Source organism: Lytechinus pictus, chromosome 8 (genome assembly GCF_037042905.1).
Source record: "Lytechinus pictus isolate F3 Inbred chromosome 8, Lp3.0, whole genome shotgun sequence".
NCBI classification, from domain to species: Eukaryota; Metazoa; Echinodermata; class Echinoidea; order Temnopleuroida; family Toxopneustidae; genus Lytechinus; species Lytechinus pictus.
In genome coordinates, this window is record NC_087252.1 from 14,597,858 (window position 1) to 14,622,701 (window position 24,844).

At 37.4% G+C, this 24,844-nt stretch overlaps 1 protein-coding gene across 1 annotated transcript; it reads left to right on the plus strand.

Moving 5' to 3' along the window:
• Nucleotides 1–6,202: 6,202 nt before the first annotated feature.
• On the plus strand, nt 6,203–24,525 carry LOC135155069 (rho GTPase-activating protein 32-like). The gene is made up of 8 exons (XM_064103628.1): nt 6,203–6,284; nt 10,545–10,694; nt 11,518–11,759; nt 12,982–13,169; nt 14,486–14,613; nt 15,025–15,232; nt 15,526–15,758; nt 16,261–24,525. Exons 1-8 carry the CDS (start codon nt 6,224–6,226, stop codon nt 18,201–18,203), a joined length of 3,153 nt encoding a protein of 1,050 aa, XP_063959698.1. The 5' UTR covers nt 6,203–6,223; the 3' UTR covers nt 18,204–24,525.
• Nucleotides 24,526–24,844: the final 319 nt, after the last annotated feature.

A 24,844-nucleotide genomic window follows, 5' to 3' on the forward strand; every position in this document is an offset into this window, starting at 1 on the left:
TATTGTTACTTTGATTATATTTTGAAAAAATTGTTGAACGGAAATAGAATCTAAATCTAAATCTAATACAACCATTTTAACTCGACACTTTGTTTACTATTCTACCGCCACTGTTAACATGTGCGATGACCCCGGAATGAAAATAGGTCAACATTTTCTTGGCTTTTCTCACGCTCAGCTTTTATTTTGACCACGTGCAATTCTCCGGCTGGAATGGGCGGGATTGGGGGGGGGGGGACGATGATCTTTGAGTGTGGAGTTTCTTACAGTGTGTGATGGAATGGGGGGGGGTGCGAGTGTCAGTGTGAGGATATAAACTTTATAAAGGGTATGTCTATGATTCGAGGCGAGGGGGAACGTGTGAGAGAGTTAGAGGGCGGCTGGTCGTCTCCTCCCTCACTTCTGCCCTTTCCAGCCTGAGTAGGTTTTTGTTTTAATGCTTTGCATCATGGTCTTTCTTAATTATTTTTTAATAACTTTGCCAAAGTTTGTTGCTGATTGGTTTTCATTCTAGGGGTTCTTGCTCATGTATAAATATGATATTGTTTTAATGAAATGATATACATGTACTCCGCTTTCTCCTTGTTGATTTTTTTTTCTTTTTTTTTCTTTTCTTTTCCGATCACTCCAATCCCTTGTATATATTTTGATTGATTTTTGATTTTTTTTTTGTAACTTTTATAGTGGAATTTGATGTAAATGATTTGTATGTTGAAGATTTATAAATAAAAACATAAATAAAAAAAAAAAAAGTTGGTAAAATGTGAACAATATCGGACAAGGATAATAGAGTTATGATATTTTAAAGATCCGCATTTTGGCCAGTTCTATATATGCATTTCTTCTTTAACATTCAATGGAGAAAAGTAATCTCTCCTGTATATTCCCACTTTTTTAATCATATGAATTCATGATTATTCAAATTTCCTCCTCCTATAGAATTAAAAATATTATATTAACAATATTTAATGCATTTTTTCATTAATTTATGGACATTATTTTAATATAAGAGACATCACATGATTAAAAATGATTTCACGTAAGAACATTTTATAATTAGCAAAACGAAAGTTGGAACACGATATCATGAACACTTCAAATGGATAGTTATGACTGCGTGCATTATATTTTCACAAAATACTGCTTACTTCAAAATTCAGTATCAGAGTTTAATGATTGCTTCTAGATTCTCTTTTGTAAATTCAACTCTTATTGATAACTATCTTATTTCCAGCGCGGAGTATGCAACCATTTTATGTCTTCTGAGTTTCCTATGTGTATCAATATAGTCTTGCTTATTCCCTAAATAAAATGCATCAGGTAATTAATTTTATATGAAGGATCAGTCCCTATCACATGGGCCTTGGAACAGGGGGGGGGGGTAGACCACATTAAATTCTCAGTTGACTTTGATGCACTACCTGCGTTTCGGGGCATCTTAGACGCCGTTCCCTTTTTGTGAGCCATTTAAAGTTCACCCCTAAATCGAGGAAGTGATTAATGAAGATCACTCTGGTTAATTTTCATGACATGAAATGTTATTTTCGATTAGCGGCTAATTTATTACCAGCCCCCGGCCACCAAAGCGAAATTGTTAGAAAACACGTACATACATAGCGCGCGCGATATTTTCGTCAATGCACCCCCACCTTTCGTGGCATCGTAGACCCCGTCCCCCTTTCTGTACACCAATGTTCACCCCTAGATCGATGAAGTGATTAATAAAGATCAATTTGGTTGATTTTCAAGACATAAAATGGTGATTTCGATTAGCGGCGAATTTATTACCAGACCAAAGTGGAATTGTTGGAATACACGTACATAATATAGCACGCCATAATAGCAGGCGCCGTATTTTCGTCAATGCACCCCCACCTTTTGGGGCATCGTAGACCCCGTCCCCCCTTTCTGTGCACCAATGTTCACCCCTAGATCGATGTAGTGATTAATAAAGATCAATTTGGTTGATTTTCAAGACATAAAAAGGTGATTTCGATTAGCGGCGAATTTATTACCAGACCAAAGTGGAATTGTTGGAATACACGTACATAATATAGCACGCCATAATTTTCGTCAATGCACCCCCACTTTTCGGGGCATCGTAGACCCCGTTCCCCTTTTCTGTGCACCAATGTTCACCCCTAGATCGATGAAGTAATTTATAAAGATCAAATTTGGTTGATTTTCATGACATAAAATGGTGATTTCGATTAGCGGCGAATTTATTACCAGACCAAAGTGGAATTATTGGAATGCACGTACATAGTATAGCACGCCATAATAGCAGACGCCGTATTTTCGTCAATGCACCCCCTCCTTTCGGGGCATCGTAGACCCCGTTCCCCTTTTCTGTGCACCAATGTTCACCCCTAGATCGATGAAGTAATTAATAAAGATCAATTTGGTTGATTTTCAAGACATAAAATGGTAATTTCGATTAGCGGCGAATTTATTACCAGACCAAAGTGGAATTGTTGGAATACACGGATATAATACATAGCACGCGCTATATTTTCGTCCATGCACCCCCTACCTTTCGGGGCAACGTAGACCCCGTCGCCTTTTTCTGTGCACCAATGTTTACCCCTAAGTCGATGAAGTGATTAATAAAGATCAATTTGATTGATTTTCAAGACATAAAAAGGTGATTTCGATTAGCGGCGAATTTATTACCAGACCAAAGTGGAATTGTTGGAATACACGTACATAATATAGCACGCCATAATTTTCGTCAATGCACCCCCACTTTTCGGGGCATCGTAGACCCCGTTCCCCTTTTCTGTGCACCAATGTTCACCCCTAGATCGATGAAGTGATTTATAAAGATCAAATTTGGTTGATTTTTATGACATAAAATGGTGATTTCGATTAGCGGCGAATTTATTACCAGACCAAAGTAGAATTATTGGAATGCACGTACATAATATAGCACGCCATAATAGCAGACGCCGTATTTTCGTCAATGCACCCCCTCCTTTCGGGGCATCGTAGACCCCGTTCCCCTTTTCTGTGCACCAATGTTCACCCCTAGATCGATGAAGTAATTAATAAAGATCAATTTGGTTGATTTTCAAGACATAAAATGGTAATTTCGATTAGCGGCGAATTTATTACCAGACCAAAGTGGAATTGTTGGAATACACGTACATAATATAGCACGCCATAATAGCAGACGCCTTATTTTCGTCAATGCACCCCCTCCTTTCGGGGCATCATAGACCCCGTCCCCCTTTTCTGTGCACCAATGTTTACCCTTAGATCGATAAAGTAATTAATAAAGATCAATTTGGTTGATTATCAAGACATAAAAAGGTGATTTCGATTAGCGGCGAATTTATTACCAGACCAAAGTGGAATTGTTGGAATACACGGATATAATACATAACACGCGCTATATTTTCGTCCATGCACCCCCTACCTTTCGGGGCAACGTAGACCCCGTCGCCTTTTTCTGTGCACCAATGTTAACCCCTAAATCGATGAAGTGATTAATAAAGATCAATTTGGTTGATTTTAAAAAATAAAATGGTGATTTCGATTAGCGGCGAATTTATTACCAGACCAAAGTTAAATTGTTGGAATACACGTATATAATACATAGCACGCCATAATTTTCGTCAATGCACCCCCACCTTTCGGGGCATCGTAGACCCTGTCCCCTTTTTCTGTGCACCAATGTTTACCCGTAGATCGATGAAATGATTTATAAAGATCAATTTGGTTAATTTTCAAGACATAAAAAGGTGATTTCGATTAGCGGCGAATTTATTACCAGACCAAAGTGGAATTGTTGGAATACACGTACATAATATAGCACGCCATAATAGCAGGCGCCGTATTTTCGTCAATGCACCCCCACTATTGAACTATCCTCTTGTTACTTTTGGAATACTAATTAAATATTTGATTTTTCTTTGGAAAGCTCAAAACAATTAAGAATTCAATTATCATCTTTCCCTTTTAAAAGATTGGAGTATTCTAAAAAATGATTTTGAAGCCCAGCTCACTGCATTTTGATTTTTAAAAATATTTCACAATAGAAATTAGAATAAAGCTCTTGGTAATTATCTGAACCAAAACATTTTCAAATAGCTATATTTATGTCATAATTGTGGATTACTTGAAAGTGAAGTGCTCTGAAATTTTTTTGGGGTAAGGCCAACATTTAGAAGCTGCAAAGTGACACAATTTTGGAAGTCATATTGCTTTGCGTTTGTCGATGAGAGAGTTTCCCAAAAGGTCTCTTGTTTTTATGTTCAAAATTAAACTTTGCAATCAGATTTTTTTTAAACTCCGATCATAACGTATATCGTTCCAATGATATGTGATACTACAGCTTGCACTATTTCTAGAGGTCATTCATTCATTGAAATATCCCATTCAGATTATACACGTCATCAACGTACCTCACATTTTGTTTCACTTCCGATTTTATTTAGCTGAACTTTCAACCAACCACACTCTAGGCTTATTGGCTGTGAATTAGAGAATGAGCCTTTGAAATATGCTGCCATATTGAATGAAATAATAAAAACCACCACCAAACTTATGTTTCATTTTTAATAGAAAAAGAAAACATTTAACTGAAGAAAATCGCATGTTAAGCTCATATCATGATCACTCAGAACTTCCGACGGGTATGAGAGGAGCAGTCAGTTGTTTTTACTGACTTCTGTTATAAGCTACTGAAATGTGTGTATCTGATTGGCTGAGAGCAAATTAATCATTCAAAAACACTGAAAAAGCTCTTCATGAAAAACTCCCCTCATCAATGCTTTGCAACATATAACAAGCATGAAAATTTTTGTTTCAATTTCATTTTTTTAATGGACAGATGTATTTTGAACTATATAATTTCATTCAGATGATCTGATTATAAATCATTTAATGTTATCTACGAGATTAATTGTGAATTATGTACTATGTGCACAGGGAATAATTTTACTCCTCAAAATAATTGCTTTAGAAGCATTTTTTTGTAGTTGTAATAGAAAAGCTTTCAACTTGGTTATGTACATTCCTATGTTTGAAAAAATGACTGTTTACCTGGAATTTCTTTTGTGTATCAGTCATAAGAAATCTGAATGAAATTGTGATGCGATACCAGGAAAATCATTCCCTGATGCACTTCAAAAATAAAACATTAATGATTGAAATTTAAATACATGTAGATGTTCTACTCTTTTAATCTACAGATGTTACATTATCAAAGTTGATTTTTTTTAATAGTACAGCTTTTAGTTTTACTAACAATGAAATGTTTGCTAAAAACCTGTTATGTTTCCTTTATGTAATTTAGTTTCACACAAAAATCCAACTAGTTTTTTTTCTTCTTGTTTAGCTTTATGTGTTCAAGTTATAGAATTAATCTTTGTTGATGACACACCCCACCCCTCTCCCCTTCCCCATCCTCTGGTTATCCCCCTCTTTTTTAGAAAAAAGGTTCCCTTCTCCCTCCTCTGCTCTTGTCTCTCTCTAACTCTTTATTTTATATGCTTTTCACACTCCACGTATTTTCCGTAACCCTGGGAAATTGGTGGGGCTAAGGGGGGGGGGGGGTCTTAGCCCCGCCAATTTTCGGGGTTAAGCTTAGCCCACTTCTGTTTCACACTACATTGCAAAGTGGGCTAGCTTGGTAAATAGTACGGTACTGTCTGGCCCTGCAAAAAAGCAGGGCTAGCCGGCTTATTACGGTGCTAGCTCCACAACTGCGGTGCTAGCTCCACAACTGCGGTGCTAAGAGATGCAGTGTGAAACGAACCGGACTAAGGAAAAGTGGGGCTGAGCATTAGCCAATCACAGATGTCGAAATTGCATGTTAATCATGCTCTGTGTGGCAGAATCATCAATATTCATGAGCTGTGCACTAGTCTGGGGTTAAGGCGTTAACCCCGGCTAAGCAAATAGTATGGGGTGAAGAAAGACAGTGTGAATCCAAAAAAGATAGTATGGGGTTAAGGATAGTCCGGGGTTTATGATAGTATGGGGTTAAGGAAATGCAGTGTGAAAAGCGTATCATTCTCCTTCCCCTTTTTTATAATCATATCTTTCTCTCTTTTTCCCCCTTTTCTTCTCTGTCTTATCTAGTCCCCTTTCCTTTTCTAGGTTGAACTGACAATTGCTTATTGTACTCGTTATGATGTCATTAGAAACATTAACCATTTGTTTCTTCCCGTCTCTTTCCACCCAAATCTGATTAAACCTTGTTCTATAAATAGAAGTGATGTCATTGGAAGCATCTGGGACATGGTCTCAAACTGGGTCTACCAACACTCAAACTAGCAGTAATAATTCCCGCTTTTTCACCTCTTTTCTTTTATACTCCAATGCTTGGATTTTTGTTGTGACTAAATTTATTTGCTCTTCATGGCCTGCATTTTTTACTAATCCATGTGCATTTTCTTTCTGCATGAAATATGGGAGCTCGTAAGAATTTGTTAAAAGTGTTTAATAGATATTTGTTGTATAGCCTCTGCCGTGGTTAATACAAAAATCTTGCCGATTGATCATTTTGGGTGGTTTTATGATTACTTGCATTGATCATTTAGAATCAATGCAAATCAATTGTAGGATTAATTGCCAAATGTGTTTCCGGGCCGAGGTAATATTGCATATATACCTCTTCAGCAAAATTTTAATCATTATTTTTTGTAAGTAAAAGAATTTGTTGCCATCTATCTCTCAGAGCTTATCTCTCCGCCAGCTGTGTAATATGTTTTTAAAAAGGGTGATCTGTGTTTTGCTAAAGAAATTGTTACCCAAATTCTATTATTGAATTGGTACATTAAGCCTTGTTGGTATGTTGATTTTGTCATTTGTCATATGAATATATACTCTTAAAACTTGACAAAACTTGTGCCATTCGAATATTACACTATTTGCAAATTTTTTCAGTAGATTTTGCTTTATCATTTAAATCAACTAAAACGGAGGCCTTTCAGAAGATTTAAACTCGGACATTATGTTTACAAAGAAATCAACAAAAATTCTGAATTTAATATTAGAGCATAGCAATGTCTAAAAAAAAAAATATTGGCATCAGGAGCTCTACATCTAATTGCATGATTTAATAAAAATAAATAAAGTTTGCATGTAATTTAATAATGCATTTTTGTTGCTATATACATGTATTTTTGCCTGCGTTTGAAGAGAGCATATCCACCATTTATGCATTATGTTTAAATATCATTGATTATCTAATCCTCATGTTTATCTTGATAATATTACTTTTCATAAATGGTTTACATGGCCAAACTTAGTTTCATTTGTTCAAATTTGCTGGCCGGGCCAATCTAACACTACACCAGTTCATGTTATACTAATGATTCATAAAATTGGTGTTGCTCTAATTTAAGTCTACATACCCTCCCAAGTTTTCAAAACTAAAGTGTGGATTATATGGATCTCATATTAAATCAGATACAAAGCAATAACGCCATCTCGAGTCCTCAACTACTCTTACCTGGCCAGTTTCCTGACCCATAATGCTAGTGTAGTCTAGTAATATAGACCTACTTGAATGATAACATGCTAATTAACTACTTATACCGCAATAATTATGTTACCAAGTAGCAAAACAATTACTTTTCCTCTCACATCATTTGCCTCTCTCTACAAATACAATTATAGGTCAATTTATTCTCTTTAGTATTAGTAGATATCTGAAAATGTATATTTCAAGACTATATTTATAACACACAGTCAATGAGAGACCAAACACAGCTCACTCCCCCTTTAAGCATTTCGTCACATGCGAAAAGGAATTTAGTACCAAAAGTTGTGCCATACTTGATGGGAAATTCTTAAACCCTGTATTACGATGGTCGGGTGGCCGCAAACAAGTAGTTCTCTCTCCACTTAAAGGGATGGTCCGGGCTGAAAGTATTTATAGCTTAATAAATAGAGTAGAATTCACTGAGCAAAATGCCAAAAATTTCATCAAAATCGGATAACAAATAGCAAAGTTATTGAATTCTAAAGTTTAGCAATATTTTGTGAAAACAGTTGTCATGAATATTCATTAGGTGGGCTGATGATGTCACATCTCCACCTGTTCTTTTGTATTTTATTATATGAAATTAGGTTTATTCAAAATTTTTCCTCCAAGAACTAGAAAATTGGATTGACAACTGATTTAGTGCATTAGATATTTATTGCTGCAACTTATTTCATTATAAGGGAGACATATTATTCACACAAGTATGAAATAATGAACAAAATATGATTTTATGTAATAACATAAGAAAACGGAAAGTGGAGATGTGACATCATCAGCCCACCTAATGAATATTCATGACGACTGTTTTCACAAAATATTGCTAATCTTTAAACTTCACTAACTTTATTATTTGTTATCCGATTTTGATGAAATTTTCAGCATTTTGCTCAGTGAATTCTACTCTATGTATTAATATATAAATATTTTCAGCCTGGACCTTCCCTTTAATGTTAGAGATGAAAACATTGATAGCGTGAAACATGTCTCTGCCAGGCTTATATCAACCCCAATTCATATTTTTTAGTTGCTGTTTTGCTTTTGTTAAAATTCCCTGCTCTTTGTTTTTATTCCCTGCCTACCAACTCATTTGTGTTGCCTCCTCCTCAAAGCAAAACTGACCTCCCCCCAATAAAAAATAGGAAATCATCAAAAACATTACTTTTATCATTACAGAGTGTTGTATAAATCTGTCCCCATATGACGTTCAATATATTTTGGGAAATATTTTTCTTTTGAATACAAATCTAAGTGTTTGTAAATGTTTATTGTTATATATATGCATATTGGTTTTTCTCAGTGTGACATTTGCATTACTCTCGGTTGCAGCTGTCAGTGAAAGAGCTTCCCGAGTTGTCTAAAGTTTTTAATTGTTGTGTGTATTTGCTTAATGTTGTATGGATTTGACAAAAGGAAGTTCTTAGTGTTAAAAGTGGCAAAGTGTTTTTTTTTTAATATACATGTATTTTCTCCATCTTTTATTTTTGAAAAGCTTTGATATTTTCATAAGGATTTATAGTTGTTTGGTACTGTAGCATTTCAGGTGTGGGACTTTCCTCTTATTCATCTCTCTCAACAGAAATATACATGTATAGCATGTATTGACCAGGGATGGGGTCAAGACCGGCCTCGAGTCCACATTTTGCCGGCCTTGGGCCTAAGCCTCGGGTCGTATTCCATGCACAAAGTCTTTGGGAGAAGGGTTTTCTCCTGGGGGCTGCTTCATAAAGCTGTTCGTAAGTTATGAGCAACTTTAAGAACGACTGGTGAACCTTTCTTACGTGCCAAACCATTGCCAATTAATGAACCATTTACCACAAGAAAGGATCACCAGTCGTTCTTAAAGTCGCTCTTAACTTACGAACAGCTTTTTGAAACACCCACCGGGTGCCTTGTGACCCGCAACTTCTGGCCTGGACTCGATCCCTGGCATTGTCTTGATACTACTTCTAATACTTTTCCTCATACATTAAAATACTACTCTTAACTTTATGCTTATTGGTGTTAATATCCTATGCTGGGAAAGTCTTGCATCATAGTTTGTCTGTGCATGCATAGTCCGAAGGGGGGGGGGGGCGGAGTCAAATTGATTGATTGCTCCACCCTCAATATTTATTCGATTCAAATTCAATTCATTCATCCGGTTTAAAGTTTTGAAGAACTGTTTTTTGTGTATAACATAAAACATGCAGCTTGTCCTGTCTTGGTTATGCAAGCCGTATACTTGCGTTAACCCTGGAGCACTATCGATAAGACTCAATTTATGAAATGTCAAAGGTATCAATATACACTGACAAAAGCACTTTCCCAGCATATGGAGTTTATTATTCATGTTTGTTTTCAGGTTTGTGATAAAGTCTGTTGGGTATTCCCTGTATCTCTCTTAATCTCTCTGTCTGTTGGTCTGTTTGTCTGTCTCTCCCATTTGCCTTTGTACATGTAATTGTCTAAATTTCCATTTTAGTTCTCTAAAATTCTATTACTGTTTGATTGAAAGGGTAAATGAGCCTCAGCTGTTGGACTAAAACATTGCATAAAACGAATACAAGTCATAACTAAACTCTTCCTTCCAAGTTAAAAAAAGGCTCAACAGCCAATCAAGATAAAGGGTTTTTTAAGTTACATGGCAAAGTAGCCATTGGTTGTTATATCTAGATGTCAGAGGCCTTGTTATTTTGTGTTTTTGTATTTTACCCTTCTCTTTTCAGTCCTTGTCCTTTATCTTTTTTCTACATTATTTAACTTCTCCCAATTTGTTCCTCATTGTCCATTTTTTTAAAATTTATTCATTATAGATTTTTATCACTTTTAATAGCATTGCCATTGTCATTTAGTTTTAGTGATAATAAGAACATCTATCAGCATTATTCTTCATTATCATTAAGACATCAGTGCTCTATATCCCCCCTTCTCTCTCTCCCTCCTCTCTTTTGTTTCTCTCTCTCTCCTTCTCTTTCTCTTATTTTTTGTTCACTTTTTAACTGTTCTGTTTTTATTTTCAGTATAAAACTAGTTGCTCATAACACTATGTTCTTTTATTCCCCTGCAGTGTTGAGGAAACACGGCAAGCTAATTACATTCCTTCGTTCCTTCATTCTGGAGAGACCTACGAGGAGAAGGTTAAAACAGAGTGGTATCTTGAAGGAAAGGGTGTTTGGATGCGATCTCGGGGAACATCTGCTCAACACGGGCACTGATGGTAAGGCCGAACAAAAGATATGGGGCATAAAACTTATTATGTGACACGTTGATACATCCTTGTCATTTGATTGGTTGTTTGATATTGATCATTCAGCCCATTCAACAATGACGTCATCTATGGTGCAATTTTAGATCAATTCATTGTGCAATTTTGGATCCATAAAGCGCTTGTCCATTGCATGCTCGCCGGGACTATGGCACTACACATGAAAATATCATCTTTGCAGCGTCTATAACTGCAACATGTATGTACATACGACAATCAAAAGATGGCGCTTCATCAGCTGCATGCTCTTTTGCATCCAAATTCATGACAAGAATCTATTTAAGTGTCATGTGGAGCAAATTATGATTTTTTTTTTAGTGTGTGCGATGGACAGAATACTCCATTTAGTGAAAAATTGAATGATCCATTCAAGCTGGTTACGCCCAGTTGAATGGGTCGTTTTATCTTTAACCTCATGAAATATTCTCTACAATTTTATTACCTTTTTGGGGGGTTGAAAAAAGGAAAAAAGATGTGGACAAAATTGAAAATTAGGGTTTATTATATTTAATTTAGTGTGTTTTTTTAAATATTTTTTTTTACAAATCCCACATGGATTAATGGCCATAGGATTGATATCAATTACCTGTACGAAGAGCTCCACTCTCCTTCAACCCCCCCCCCCCCAAAAAAAAAAAATCAACTGGTCCATTTGATTTCTCAATTTTCAGGGGTCTATATGATCAAAATTTCCTGTATGAATAGATTTGAATATATTCTATTCAGCTATCTCTAAAGGTATTGATTCTTTCTCCCCTTCTTTTCCAATACTTAGTTCCCTCTGTTGTGCAAGATTGCTGTCATTTCATCGAGCAGTATGGTATCTGTGACGGCATCTACCGGTTGTCGGGCGTGGCTTCTAATGTCCAGTACCTTCGGGATCAGTTTGACAGCGAGACCACGCCCAATCTTGATGAGTATAAGAAGGATATTCACTGTGTGTCGTCTGTATGTAAGCTGTACTTCAGGGAGTTACCCAATCCTCTACTAACGTATCAACTCTACCAGAAGTTTGAGGTAATTAGAAAGTAATATCACACATCGTTGAGGGCATTTGTAGTGAATATATCATTAACCATTATACACGTTTAGATTGTGTGTCAGTGTGTGTATGCTCTACTTCAGGGAGTTACCCAATCCTCTATTAAAATACCAACTCTACCAGCAGTTTGAGGTTATTAGAATGTAATAATGCACACCATCAAGGGTATTAGTAATTAATATACCATTACCATTATACACGTTTGGACTGCGTCATTAGTATGTAAGCTATAATTCACAGAGTTACTCAATTCTTTATTAAGCTACCAGAAAGTTGACTTAATTGAAAAGTAATAATGCCCATCTTAGAGGGCATTAGTAATAAATATACATGTACCATTACTGTAAAGCACATTTGGACTGTGTGTCACCATTGTGTAAGCTCTACTTTAGGGAGTTACCAAATCCTCTGTAAACCTACCAACGCCACCAGAAATGTGAGGTAATGAGAAAGTAATAATGCACACCATATAGGGCATTAGCAATAAATATACCATTACCATTCATGTTTGGACTGTGTGTCATCAGTTTGTAAGGTCTACTTAAGGGAATTACCCAATCCCCTGATAACCTACTAACTCTTCCAGAAGTTTGGGGAAATTAAAATGTAATAATATACACCAATGAGGGAATTAGCAATAAATATAACATTATACACAGTTGGACTGTGTGTAATCATTATGTAAGCTCTACATCAGGGAGTTACTCAATTCTCTATTAACTACCAACTCTACTGTAAGTTTGATTAGGTAATTAGATAGTAATAATGCACACGATTGAGGGAATTAGCAATAAATATAACATTATACAAGGTTGGATTGTGTATCATCAAAAAGTAAGCTCTACTTCGGGGAGTTATCCAATCTGTTACCTTCCAACTCTACCTCAAGTTTAAGGTAATTAGAAAGTAATAGTACACATCTTTGAAGTCATTAGTAATACTATTACCATTACCCTAATACGCATTTGGACTGTTTCAAAGTTACTTTGTACATGTAATTGTTACGATAATGCCCAAGCAAAATGATGGGAATTATTTGTTTGATAAGCTGTTGATGTGGATTCTTGTTATCCTTCGCAAAAGACGTTTTGTTCTCAAGGGGGTTTATAAGAATAAGTGCATGGGTAAAAATTACCCCCCCACCCCACCCCAAAAAAGCACCCAAACTGAATTGGTCTGTGCTTTTTGTGTTTGTAGGAGGCTGCTATGTCAGGGGAAGAGAATCGACTGATGAAGATGCACGACACGGTGCAGCAGCTCCCACCGCCCCACTACCGAACCCTCCAGTTCCTCATCCGTCATCTCTCCTACATGTCATCCTTCAACGCCGAGACCAGTATGAACATCAAGAACCTCGCCATTGTATGGGCGCCAAACCTGCTCAGGTAATGCTTGTGGTAATCTGAAGGGAGGGGGGTGTTCATGAAAGTTGTCAGCTCCGACAGTTGCCATAGTAACAGTCGGAGGCCAGAGCTTCTGAGCCAATCAAACTAGCGTTTCATTAAAAGATTTGTTGGCCATTTTATCCAACAAGTCCCAATTTATCTGACAGTTACCATAGTAACAGCACTTCTCAGCCAATCAAAATCAAGAAGAGTTGTCAGATCTGACAACTTGTCAGACGAAAATATTGAAATGCTCCCTGGGATTTCACTGAAACTGACAGTGCTGACAATTTAGTTGGTGCCGACGAATTTCATGATAATGCATTTGAGGAGAAACTAGAGCGGGTGGATGGAGGGTAATTGGAAAATTTGTTCTGAAGTTATTGTTTGAAGGTGTTATGCTCATGATGCAATGATCATAATTGTAATAATGTAGCTAATGATGATCAAGAGCAAATGTAAGAGTATGATGATGGTGGTGATTATGAATAATAGTGATGAATAGGAGGATGGTAATAATTAGATTAATGAAGATTATGATTTGAATGAGGGATATGCTATGACATGGTTTTCAAGCTTTCTTGCCAAAGATATAATGGCAAGGTACTTCTCTTCTTACTGTGAGATCTCAATCATGCTAACTACCATTCTGCGCCACATCAAGGTTCACTGCTCAGAAACCTTTGAGATTACAAATAACTCACCTGAGTAGTTCGATGACACAACATTTGCTCTGGCGACAATTGCTTCCGGCCTTAATTCGTCAAAGATATAGGGTTAGGGTTGCAATATGGTTTTATGTCAGGTTTAGGGTTTGGTTTGGGATAAGGTATAGTGTTCAGCCAGGGTTGAAGTTGGTCATTCCATTAGTGTGTGGAATTTACAGCAGAGCAATTGTCGCCAGAGGAAATGTCATGGAACCACTTGTTCAATATCATTGGTTTGGCTGGTTCAGCATCTCTCCAAGAAACATGCTCATGACATTCTTATACTGTTGTTGCCGCAAAGCTGTAGATCAGCCTTCATAGCAACCTTCGCTACTCCTCTGTCGTAACAGACCACAGGGAGACGAGAAAATGGCTGTCAGCAGTTCAAGAAGCATTTGAAGAACCTTTTATTTTGTTATTTTGAACGTGGACTATTTTATATTGCTCAACTGTTCTGTTTGAAATGTTATCACTGTTGAGTAACCAAGATGTATATGTAGTAGGACAAATTGTGAAGCACTTTGTGAACTGCAAGGAAAAGGCTCTCTACCTAACACTGGGAAAGGATTGAAGAAGACTATTCTCATTTAATTTATTTCATACATGTAGGTCAAAGGACATCGAGACGGGTTCGTGTGCAGCATTCATGGAAATCAAAGTTCAAGCCACGGTTGTAGAGTACCTAGTCAAGCACTGTGATCTCATCTTTAATGATAAACTCTTTCCAGATGTCCCGGGTAAGAAATACTGAAGGAAATGTTGTGGAATTAGTAGTACAGCTTGGAAAATGATTATTAGACCAAACTGTAAATGGGCCTTGAAAATCGGTCTATTCAATTTTTCTCAAAATGAATATGCGACCAGCCACCCCAAAACCAACAATAAATTGCCAGGGAAGTTTTTCTGTACTACAGCTCAAATTTTAATTCGGTCTTCAAAAGTAAAAACTTAGAAAATAAGCTTATCTGAAAGAGTAAGTCATCTTTTTCATCATAATGTCAAAATTTAAAGTTGTGAAGTTAATTAAAAGACGCATATTTTTATTTATATTTATTTGTGCAAACACTTGGTGGTCATTTTATTAGATTCTGTTCGATCTCATTTTGAAATCGTATCCATGACTATCATTTATCTTCAATCCCCAACAGGTATCGGTCAGGAGATGCAGCGCCCTAAATCCCTGGTCCTGTCCACCCCTACGAAGCTCCTCTCCTTGGAAGAGGCCAGGGCGAGGTCGTCGTCTCAAGGGAACGACGGAGGAGATAAGGAGGAGAAACCCAAGTTCATTGAGGTCGGTGGAGGGCCGGCAGCTTTACCCAAGCAGTACCATACTGTCATAGATCTACCTCCAGAAAGGTAAAGAGAAAGATTTACATCGTGTATTTGGTCCAGGGATTAATTCCCCCAAAGGCATCTGTCACTATTCAAATGCTGTTGTAGATTGCATGATTGAATACGCCCTAAAGCTACAATGGTATTGATATATTTGGATTGATGACGATGATGATGATCCTATCTTTTATCTTCCAGGGCCATGGGGTAATAATGCTTCTGAAAAGGGGCACATAGATGCTATGATAAATGTATCAAGCACCATACAAAAGTACTATTATCGTTATTACTTTACAAGTGTTCTGATTTCTCCCTAGCCGCAAGAGATTCTCTGCTTCCAAGGCCAAGAAGTCACCAGGATGGAAGGCTTTCTTCTCAAGATCGACAGGAAAGGAGGTCAAGCGGAAGATGTCCCATGACGTCCCGGGCTCGTTGCGGGTACCTGCAGCCAAACACTTTGGTTCCAGGGCCCATCGGACTAGCCTTCGATCCGTCAAGAGTGCAGAATCGCTCTCCTCAGCCGAGTCGGCTACAGAGCTCCAACACCAAGGCAAGTTTAGCAATATCCATGGTGAACTGTTCGTTGTTAACAATATCCTAAATATGATGCCAGATTCCAGCACTTCATTCCCTAAGCATTATGCTTAGTACATAATTGCATTAAAAAATAGGATTTTAGTTTCATCTGCATGTGAAAATTAGCCCAAAATTTGAAATTAGAGAATGGCAGAAATTACAAAAGAAGCAATTTCATTTGATTAGCACTTTGAATTTGGGACATTGATTATCAGTTGATTTATTGTATTTTCTGTAAGGTAATATTATGCTAATCCTATCATGAAAGTTCATCTGTGTTGAAATAACAATAAGTGGAGCTTTTGATCTCAACACAAGAAAAAAAGCTCGCTGAGGAAGGTTGTTGTCATTAAAAAAAAATTCGAGAATACAGATTTTTTGTGTTGAGACCAAAGCTTAACTTCTTTTTTTTTTTTGCAAATCTAGTTTCAACATTTTTGCAAATTTTTCTACCATTTTCTTTTCTCTATATACAGATACTGTCCGATTCAAAGGTCATGTACGTCGCAGTTCAGTTGCTTGCATGGAGAATACCCTCAGAAGATCGTCCTCAGATTCTTTCTTTGAGGTCGATGAGGACATCGTTGCTGCTGCAACCAGAGAGATGCTGGCCAAAAAGAGAGGTGAAGACACCTACTCTCCAGATGAGATCTTTATTGAGGAAGAGAGTGGGGCGACATGTCAGCTGGGACGCCGGCATGGCAGCGGCACGAACAGCCCCTTGTGGATCGACCAGAGCCTGAGCAGCATGGAATCGGATCAGGCATCGGTGAGGTCACCCTACGGACACCAGGCATCATTGCAGATTGGTAGGAATTTGAGCGCAGAGAACAATTGGAGCATGCATGGTGGCGATGTCCACATGGCATGCGATGCAAACGTGCATCCCTATGAAGAAGAATCCCCTCCGCCCTCTCCGACTGAGGTCTCCTCGCCAGAGAGGTATCAGTGCACTATCGCCGATCCTGTTGCTGTTCCGCAGCGGCATCCGCTGAAGACATCTATCGCCATGCCAGTGGCTGCAGCGTTCACTCCAGAGTATCGCGATGTTGAGATGACCGAGAGTGGGTGCACTTCCTCGTCGCCGGACCACTCAGGGTCCGTCCTTGATAAGATATCAAGAGCAATGTCAATCAAGAACAAACCTAAGTTAAAACGTGAGTCAAGCACAGAGGCGGATGATTACTCAAGCTTAGGCAGGAGTCCTGAAACAGGGGTTGATGATGTTATGGATCGTCCCATAATGGTGACAGTACGTACCCAGACCTCGCCGCACGATACGCTGGACGATATGGACACTGAGGAAGAGGTTCGGAAGTACGATGTCAACTTACAGACAAGTGGTAATGATGGAGCTGTATTCATGCGTACTCCTGCACAGCGGAGATCAATGAACCTTGACCTATTTAGTGGACTCGACGAAGCCTTGCTTGGCACGACAGCACCCCGACCGAAATCAATGCACGTCTCATCGCACCTTGGTCGAGGGTCGGAAAGCTATGATGATGATTTTGCAGCGTTCACGACGCGTTTGAGCCTTGACAATGTCCTCTCAGAGTACGATCACATCCTGGCAAAATACAACAATCGGCCATTAACACCGGATTTTGATCGTACCGAAGATATGTGTAAATACGATGGCATGTACCCAGGACAGCGCATATCGAGTCCACGTCACGGTATCACGCCCGTCACTGCCCTCAACAGTAACTGTAATAATACGCGTCAGAGGAGGTTACAGCATAGGTATAGCATGGGGGATGAAATGCGTCCGGAACACTTCAATAACCGCTACTCCTCTGTCATAACAGACAACGGGGAGACAAGAAAACGGCTATCGGCGGGTGCTGTCTTGGACCATCACAACCCCGGGCAGGAGAACGACGAAGAAGTCGTGGTTGTGAGATTACGACGCCCCAGACTGGCATCTGGGGAGAAGAAATTCTACGCCTCGCCGGAACGATTCTCGATCAACTCCCCAGAATTCCAAGCCTCTTTCGCGGACCGCCAAAATGGCAACACCCCTCCCGAATCGACCAGTGACATAAGAACTATACACACCGACGAGGGTCAACGGCCCTTATCGTCTGTCGACGCTGTGTATCACGTGACCCTACCGTCACGGCCAAACAGCCAACGTAGGAGCATTACGAAAAGTTTCTCTTTAGATTTTCAGTCCTCCGTATCTGATGCTAAGACGAGGTTAGGGGAAGATGTGGTGAATGACGATACAGATAACGACCGATCAGCGATGACTGTTGATGATAATGCACAGTTAGACAATCAGGATATCATTGAAAGTCTCCAGGGGGAAGATCCCAGCAGCATTGCCTTTCAGTCGTCTCCCCAAGGTGCCTCTCGTGAATCACCGCTAATAGATCGCTATCCGATCATTATCAGTGATGAATTAGAACTTTGATGCTTTTAGAAAATATTCTAAACCTTCTATGCTAATTCATGGTGCTTTATTTTGACTTTTAATCCGTTTTGTCCCACCCCAAAGGTATACTTAAAGACCATTCACCTAACAGTAGTTTGCCAGTTCGCAAAAAAAAAACCCACATAAACATGCTGGAAAAGTTGAGTCTTGAAAACATCTGTACCCTTTCAGATGTGAAAAACGGCACATAATTTTGCTTCATGTGTTTGCACCCTGAAGTGGTGCAGTTTTCACAGAACTTGTTATGAACTACCAGTCGTGTTCAATACCAATACTGATCCCTTAGACGGTATTGTATTACGAGAGTCAAAATGTGTCAGTCGATAACAAGTTTTGTGATATCGCACCTTGTATTCTCTGCTCACTCATAAAACATTACTTTTACATAATCAAGAAGATTATTGGTCTATTTAAACAGCATTACTAATTGTGCTTAATCCAGAATTTACTTTTTTTCGTGCAAGATCTAATTTTTCTACTTTTCATGTATTAAGTTGTCTGTTGCCAGACCTCAGTTTTACATGTAAGTAGGATTGGGGCTGATATTTTTTGTTTCTTGCCCTGAAATTTGTAAATAGAAATTTAAGAGGTTATTCTTATCCCCTTGGATTCTGTGCCATGTTTTATTTTTTTATTGTTGAAAAATAATTCAGGAATCATTTTTAACTATCTTTGCCACTGTATATTTTTTGCCTTGTAGGTTGATAAACATATTTAAAAGCCAAGCAGACCTTGCCTTGTATGCGTAGTATGTATCATGCTTAAGATTTTAATGTGTGTATAAGAATGATGGGGCAATAGACAACGTACAGTAAGAGTAGTAGAATTTTGCCAACAGCCATTATGTTATTTTATTAATGATTTTTTCCCAAAATGAAAAGGAAAAAGCAAAGGGAGGTAGGATAAGGAAATTGATAAAAGTTATGGTGTTAATGGTAATAATCATATTGATCATGAAAATGATAGATAACGGGAATAATCATGATACAGTGATAAATGAATCATCTTGGTTTGTTCAGAGTGACGCAGCAAACCAATAAACTCAATCTAGCATGCAAGCCCCACACCCTGGTAAGGACGTTCTGTGGCTGGTAACACAACGCTTAGCAATCATCATAGAAGAATATCTTTACGATTGATTGCATTGACTTCAATGTACAATCGTGGTGAAAATCAAGTGTACGATCAATCGCTAACATTTTTGTGTTACGTGACCCTGGCGTCACTTCCTTTGCCCAATTAAAACGTTCTCATTCTGTTGTGTCTGACAGCGTTTGTCATACCAATCCCATGATGACGGTAATATAAAAAATCTGATTTTTTTTTATGAATCTTCTCTGACACTTTTGATTTTGGCCAAAAAAAAATGTGCATCCATGAAGCAGCTGTTTAAATTATCTTGCACCACCTCTTACTGATCACGGGTCATTTTGTAGTCCTGAAATAAACACAAATTTGGGGTGCGTTTACGCTTGCTTCGATTGCGTAGACAGAATCAGCGTTTTCAAACGCTGTTTACAAACAGAACGCTGATTGCAAATGTGGTTCTGGGAGTGCTATTTATGCTTAATTTTTCAGAGGCAAATTTTCGCTCTGCATCTGGAATCGCATCGTAATTTTTGTTGAGCAGCGCCATTTTTAAAAACTTTTTTTCCAAGTGTTATGGGCGACTATTATATATATTTTGGACTAATCACGTATGAAAATGCTGATTCTGGCTTGAAAAGTGGAAGCATAAATATGCCCTTAGATGGCTTGAATGCTTCTTGGAATTTAGTTGTTCAATCCTTTTTCTTCATGCAAAAATCAGCCATTATTTAACCTTGCTCCATATTAGAAAGCTTATTCTTGCTTTATTGTATTTTTCTTTTGAATTTCACCATGAATCCTACCATAAATGTTCATGTGCGTTTTTGCATTTAGCTTGCCAGGAAACTTGGATTGTTGTCATGGTTTTAAACGCAATATGTCCCACCTAGTATATATTTTTTTTTATTTATCCATCATTGTTCATGCAATTCTTATTGCCAAGGCATTATTGTATCCTATTTATTCATACATTAGTCGATCATTGTTTACATGGCATTTAAAAAAAGGGTATTACTGGAATAACTGAAGCGGTATTTATTCATAAGATGCATTTTGTTGGATATCAATATGGGGTTATTAGTGATGTTATCACTCCCATGACTAGGCACTGGCGTGAATTCAGGCAGCAAAACTATTTATGGGGGGGGGGGATAAATTATTGTCTCATCATCACCCCAGTTAAATAGCACGAGGTCATGTCTTTTCACCTGTGTGAATAGGGGATGATTTGGCAATTCTTGTTCCTGCATATTACCAAGGTATTCAAAAAGTGGATACAAATAATAGAATCGACGGTATTTATTAATATCACGGTCTACAGTTACGATTGCTGGAGATTGCATCATGTAATACATAGCAGTAGTGTATAGTAGTCATGCTGTAATATTTTTGACATTAATGATAATGATGTCAATAGCTGGATTTATGTAGCGCCTTTTCTAGAGGATACAAAGCGCAATTATTATTACCTGGCTTAGGCTCGAGCTCCCGCTTTTTCAGCAGCGCTCGGTGCATTCAAGGAATTATTAAATCCTATCAGGTATCCATTCACTTGACATGTGTTATTGTGATAGGATTCCCACTATTTCGCTTTTCAAATGTTTACTTGTAATAATAATAGAGATACAACTGAAACATTTTCAGTGGTAGGTTTTGGCATCTAAAAATCAAGCCCATGATTCCAACTTCAGGCTAGAGTATGTTAATTTTTATCAATGTAAGAGGTACAAATGGATGTTAACACTTTCAGTGGTAAGTTTTGACATTAAATCATCAAGCTTTTGGTAAATGTGGGGAGCTCATAAGACTGAAAGTTACGCATTAAGGCCACCGCACACCTTACAACTGTTCGCGATCCGATTTTGGAACAAATCGCATTTTGCTTATTTTCTGAAAATGTGAATGGAACATATCATTTTATTTGAGGTTGAAATCAATTGAAAGAATACTAATATAACCATTTTGAAAGATTGGAAGCTTTTATTTTTTAGTAAAGGCCAGATTAGTTTCAAATTGTAGTCAATCGTACGACTGCTATGACGTCATTACGACTAGATATTGAATTCGCTTTTATTCTAAGGAGGATGATAGCATAGTCACAGATTTGAACATAGGTACTGTATTCGTACGATGATTTCGAACATTACACAGTAAGATATTCCAAGTCTCAATATTAGCATCAAATTCTACTGCATTTTATTCTGAAATCGAGTCGCCGACCAGTCGTAAGGTGTGCGGTCGCCTTTACACTATGACAGGCTTCTTGTGCTAATTATGATACACCATTTGCTCGTAGTGTGTTATCAAAGTAGGTCTGAATTTCTCGTAACCCTAGTCACATTTTGGTAAATAAGAAATGCTGCTTTCATGTGCTTGATAAAACCAGGAAATTTGATCAACAAAGATCCTATTTCAATGTGCGTCAGTCATGCATGACTTTGTGAAACGCCCACCACCCCCACCCACTTGCTTATTTATCACTATTATTGTGGACTACTTACAAAACTACAGTTAAACCATATATTATTTCATTATGTAGATGTAGCACAAGACCAGTATTTGCGTGCAATACTACTTCACAACATTGTGGTAGAAGTCAAATCAGTGTAAAAATTACATAATTGTGCCCCTCAGAAAGAATTCTTTCTACATTGGCAGGGGCCGCGGAAGCGGGGGGGCTGGGGGGGCTTCAGCTCCCCCACTTTTTTCCACTACCGTATACAAAAACGTAAAAATGACCATAAGATTGTGATTTTTTGCATGGTCAGCCCCCCACTTTTGGCTCAGCCCCCCCCCACTTTGAAAACCGTTCCGCGGCCCCTGATTGGTGACACTTTACTTTTATATCGCAAGTTATTACTTTTTTTGATGGTCCATGATGTCAACTCATTGCCTTTGCCAAGTCACAATATATTGATAATATTTTTGCACTGGAGCAACGGATATACTACTTATTACCTATTTTTAGATATTTTAATTCAAATCTAATTTTTGTTTGGATGGGTTTGACCTATAAACTCGTATTATGTTTTTGTTTTCAGAATCAAATGTAAGGATTTGAGTTTGCAATTGATCATTGTTTGAAATGATCATAACTATATGGGATTTGTAAGTGCAACTCTCTTGCTAAAAAACATTGTATTTGATGACTTGTATATCTGATCAGACTCATGTATTTGTAGGTATAGGGCTAATGAATAAAAGTTTGCTGACATTTACAAGCAAGTTTCAATTCCCTCCAGCCGCCATATAAAGACAGGACATTTATTTATTTCTTATATTCATACAGGGTGGCATATATCACCAACTTGGTCATCCATGCAGCCCTGTTAACAAAAAAACATCAAAAGTTGATAATAGTAATTATAGGCAAGTAATAAACAAGATATAATACAGTAACTAACAATATGTACAGACACAAAAGGAATGCAAATATGTTGTAAGAAATATCATTGGCATCCTTGTGAATTAGGTTCAGTTGATAATAAATTTGATGATTTGAATCAAATTAGTGAATTTGGATTTTGAATTTACAACATAAAATAACATTGAAAGTATATAAAGCAAATTTGAACGAAATTTGAACATCAGTTATATCTTCAGTAATTCTGCAGTCACATTTCCCTACAGCGAGTAAAAAAACAGCCATTTTATTCAAACCACCCCTGTATAACTGGTACAATAAAAAAAATTGTGAAAACGGCTGTTATGGACTCGCCATACGGCAACCGTAGGGGAAATGTGACGGGGGTATTAATAGTTGTGGTTTATATTGGTACTGTCTATATGATGTTCAAACCAAGTAGCCAATGTCATTCTCCAGTTTAAGATTAGGTTAGAACTGATGTACAGTTGTGCTCGAAAGTTTGTGAACCCCACCACAAAATGCACTCCTTCATGCTGAGTGTTGAATATAATATTTATCACCTTACTTTGCAATGACATATGAAAAACAAAACAGAACTTGAACACTTTGAATATGTGCAGTTTCTAGTGTATATTGACATACTGTATGTGGAATAAAGATTTCGATGTTATGGCAACAGAGAACAAAACAGCTAATAATTTTCTGGTTTGTGAAATCCTGTTCTTACTATTTTGGGTTTTTTTTTTCATTAAAGTTCAGGCTGGTATTGTTCTATTACTGTCTAATCATGTGACTGAAATCAACATTCTGTATTGACACAACTAATGTAGGAGGTTTTCAGTGATTGCTTTGAAAATGGAATCACTGGAAACAGATAATTTATGTTGAAAAAAACCAAAACATTTTGTATGTAAATGTTAACAAGTTGAATGCAAATTTATAGCCTGAATGTATTCAATAGTTATGTAAGTCATCTTTAAAAAGTAAAATGCAAGTGTTTTGATAAATGTCTAAAAGGCAGAGAGGTCGGTGATACAAAGTATTGATGGGAGAAATATTTTTCTGATTTGATTTTACAATTGTCATCTTGATTGATATGTCAAACTTTCCTCAGAAAATGTATCAATTGAAATATGTGGAGTAATTCAAGGGTAATGATTGACTCCTGCATTTGCATGCATGAGTATGTGTATTTTGTAAAATGTATGTAATGCAAGTGATACCAGTATTACATTGTACCTGCTGCGTTTCCTGCAACATTGCGCTGATAATACAGTAACGTTAGAAAAGAAAAGCCCCATAAAAATGATAATTGCAGTGCTGAAAACATTCCAAATTATAGATCATTGAGAAAGTGGTGTTGGCTTGCTTGGATGTCCGGTGCTTCATATGCCATATTTATAGATTGTTATCAGTGCCATTTCTTTTTTCCTTACAATTTACTTCTAGGACCTACCTGTAAATTTCATATTAGTGAGGTATTTGGAAAAATCAAATTTGGATTACTGAAAGAAACAACTCACTTGTTTCATGTGTATAAAAATCATGTTAAATTCAGATGTGCTATTCTGAAATTATAAATTCCTGTTATGTGTATTTTAAAAAAGGGAGGGAAAAAAATTAGAGAGAGAAACCTGTATCTTGTCGTAACGTCGGTCACATGTGTTGTAGAATATATTTAGGTGCGAAATATACATGTATGGACTGTGTAAATGATATGCAAATTTATGCAAAAATTATCTGAGTTTTCATGAGGGAAAGAAGCAATTTGAATTGTATATGTTGCTGAATGTGAGAAGGATCAATGTGATGTCTGTATAATACACAACTGCTAAATGAAGAAGATTCTGAATCGTTGTACTTGCTCGTCTTTCTGTGTTAGTGTGATTATCAGTACGCCCCTGGGAAGCATTTCATCAACATTTTGTTGTCTGCCCAGGGGCCCGTAACGCAAAGCTTAGCGATGATCGTATAATATATTTCTACAATTGATTGCATCGACTGCTGTGTACAATTAATCATGAAAATCAAGCGTATGATTAATTGCTAACCCTTGTGGTACGGGACCCAGGACTCTGTAACACAAAGATTAGCAATCGATCACTAAATGGACAGGCCAATCAAAATCAATATTACATATGCGTTTAGTTCAAAATACGGACCA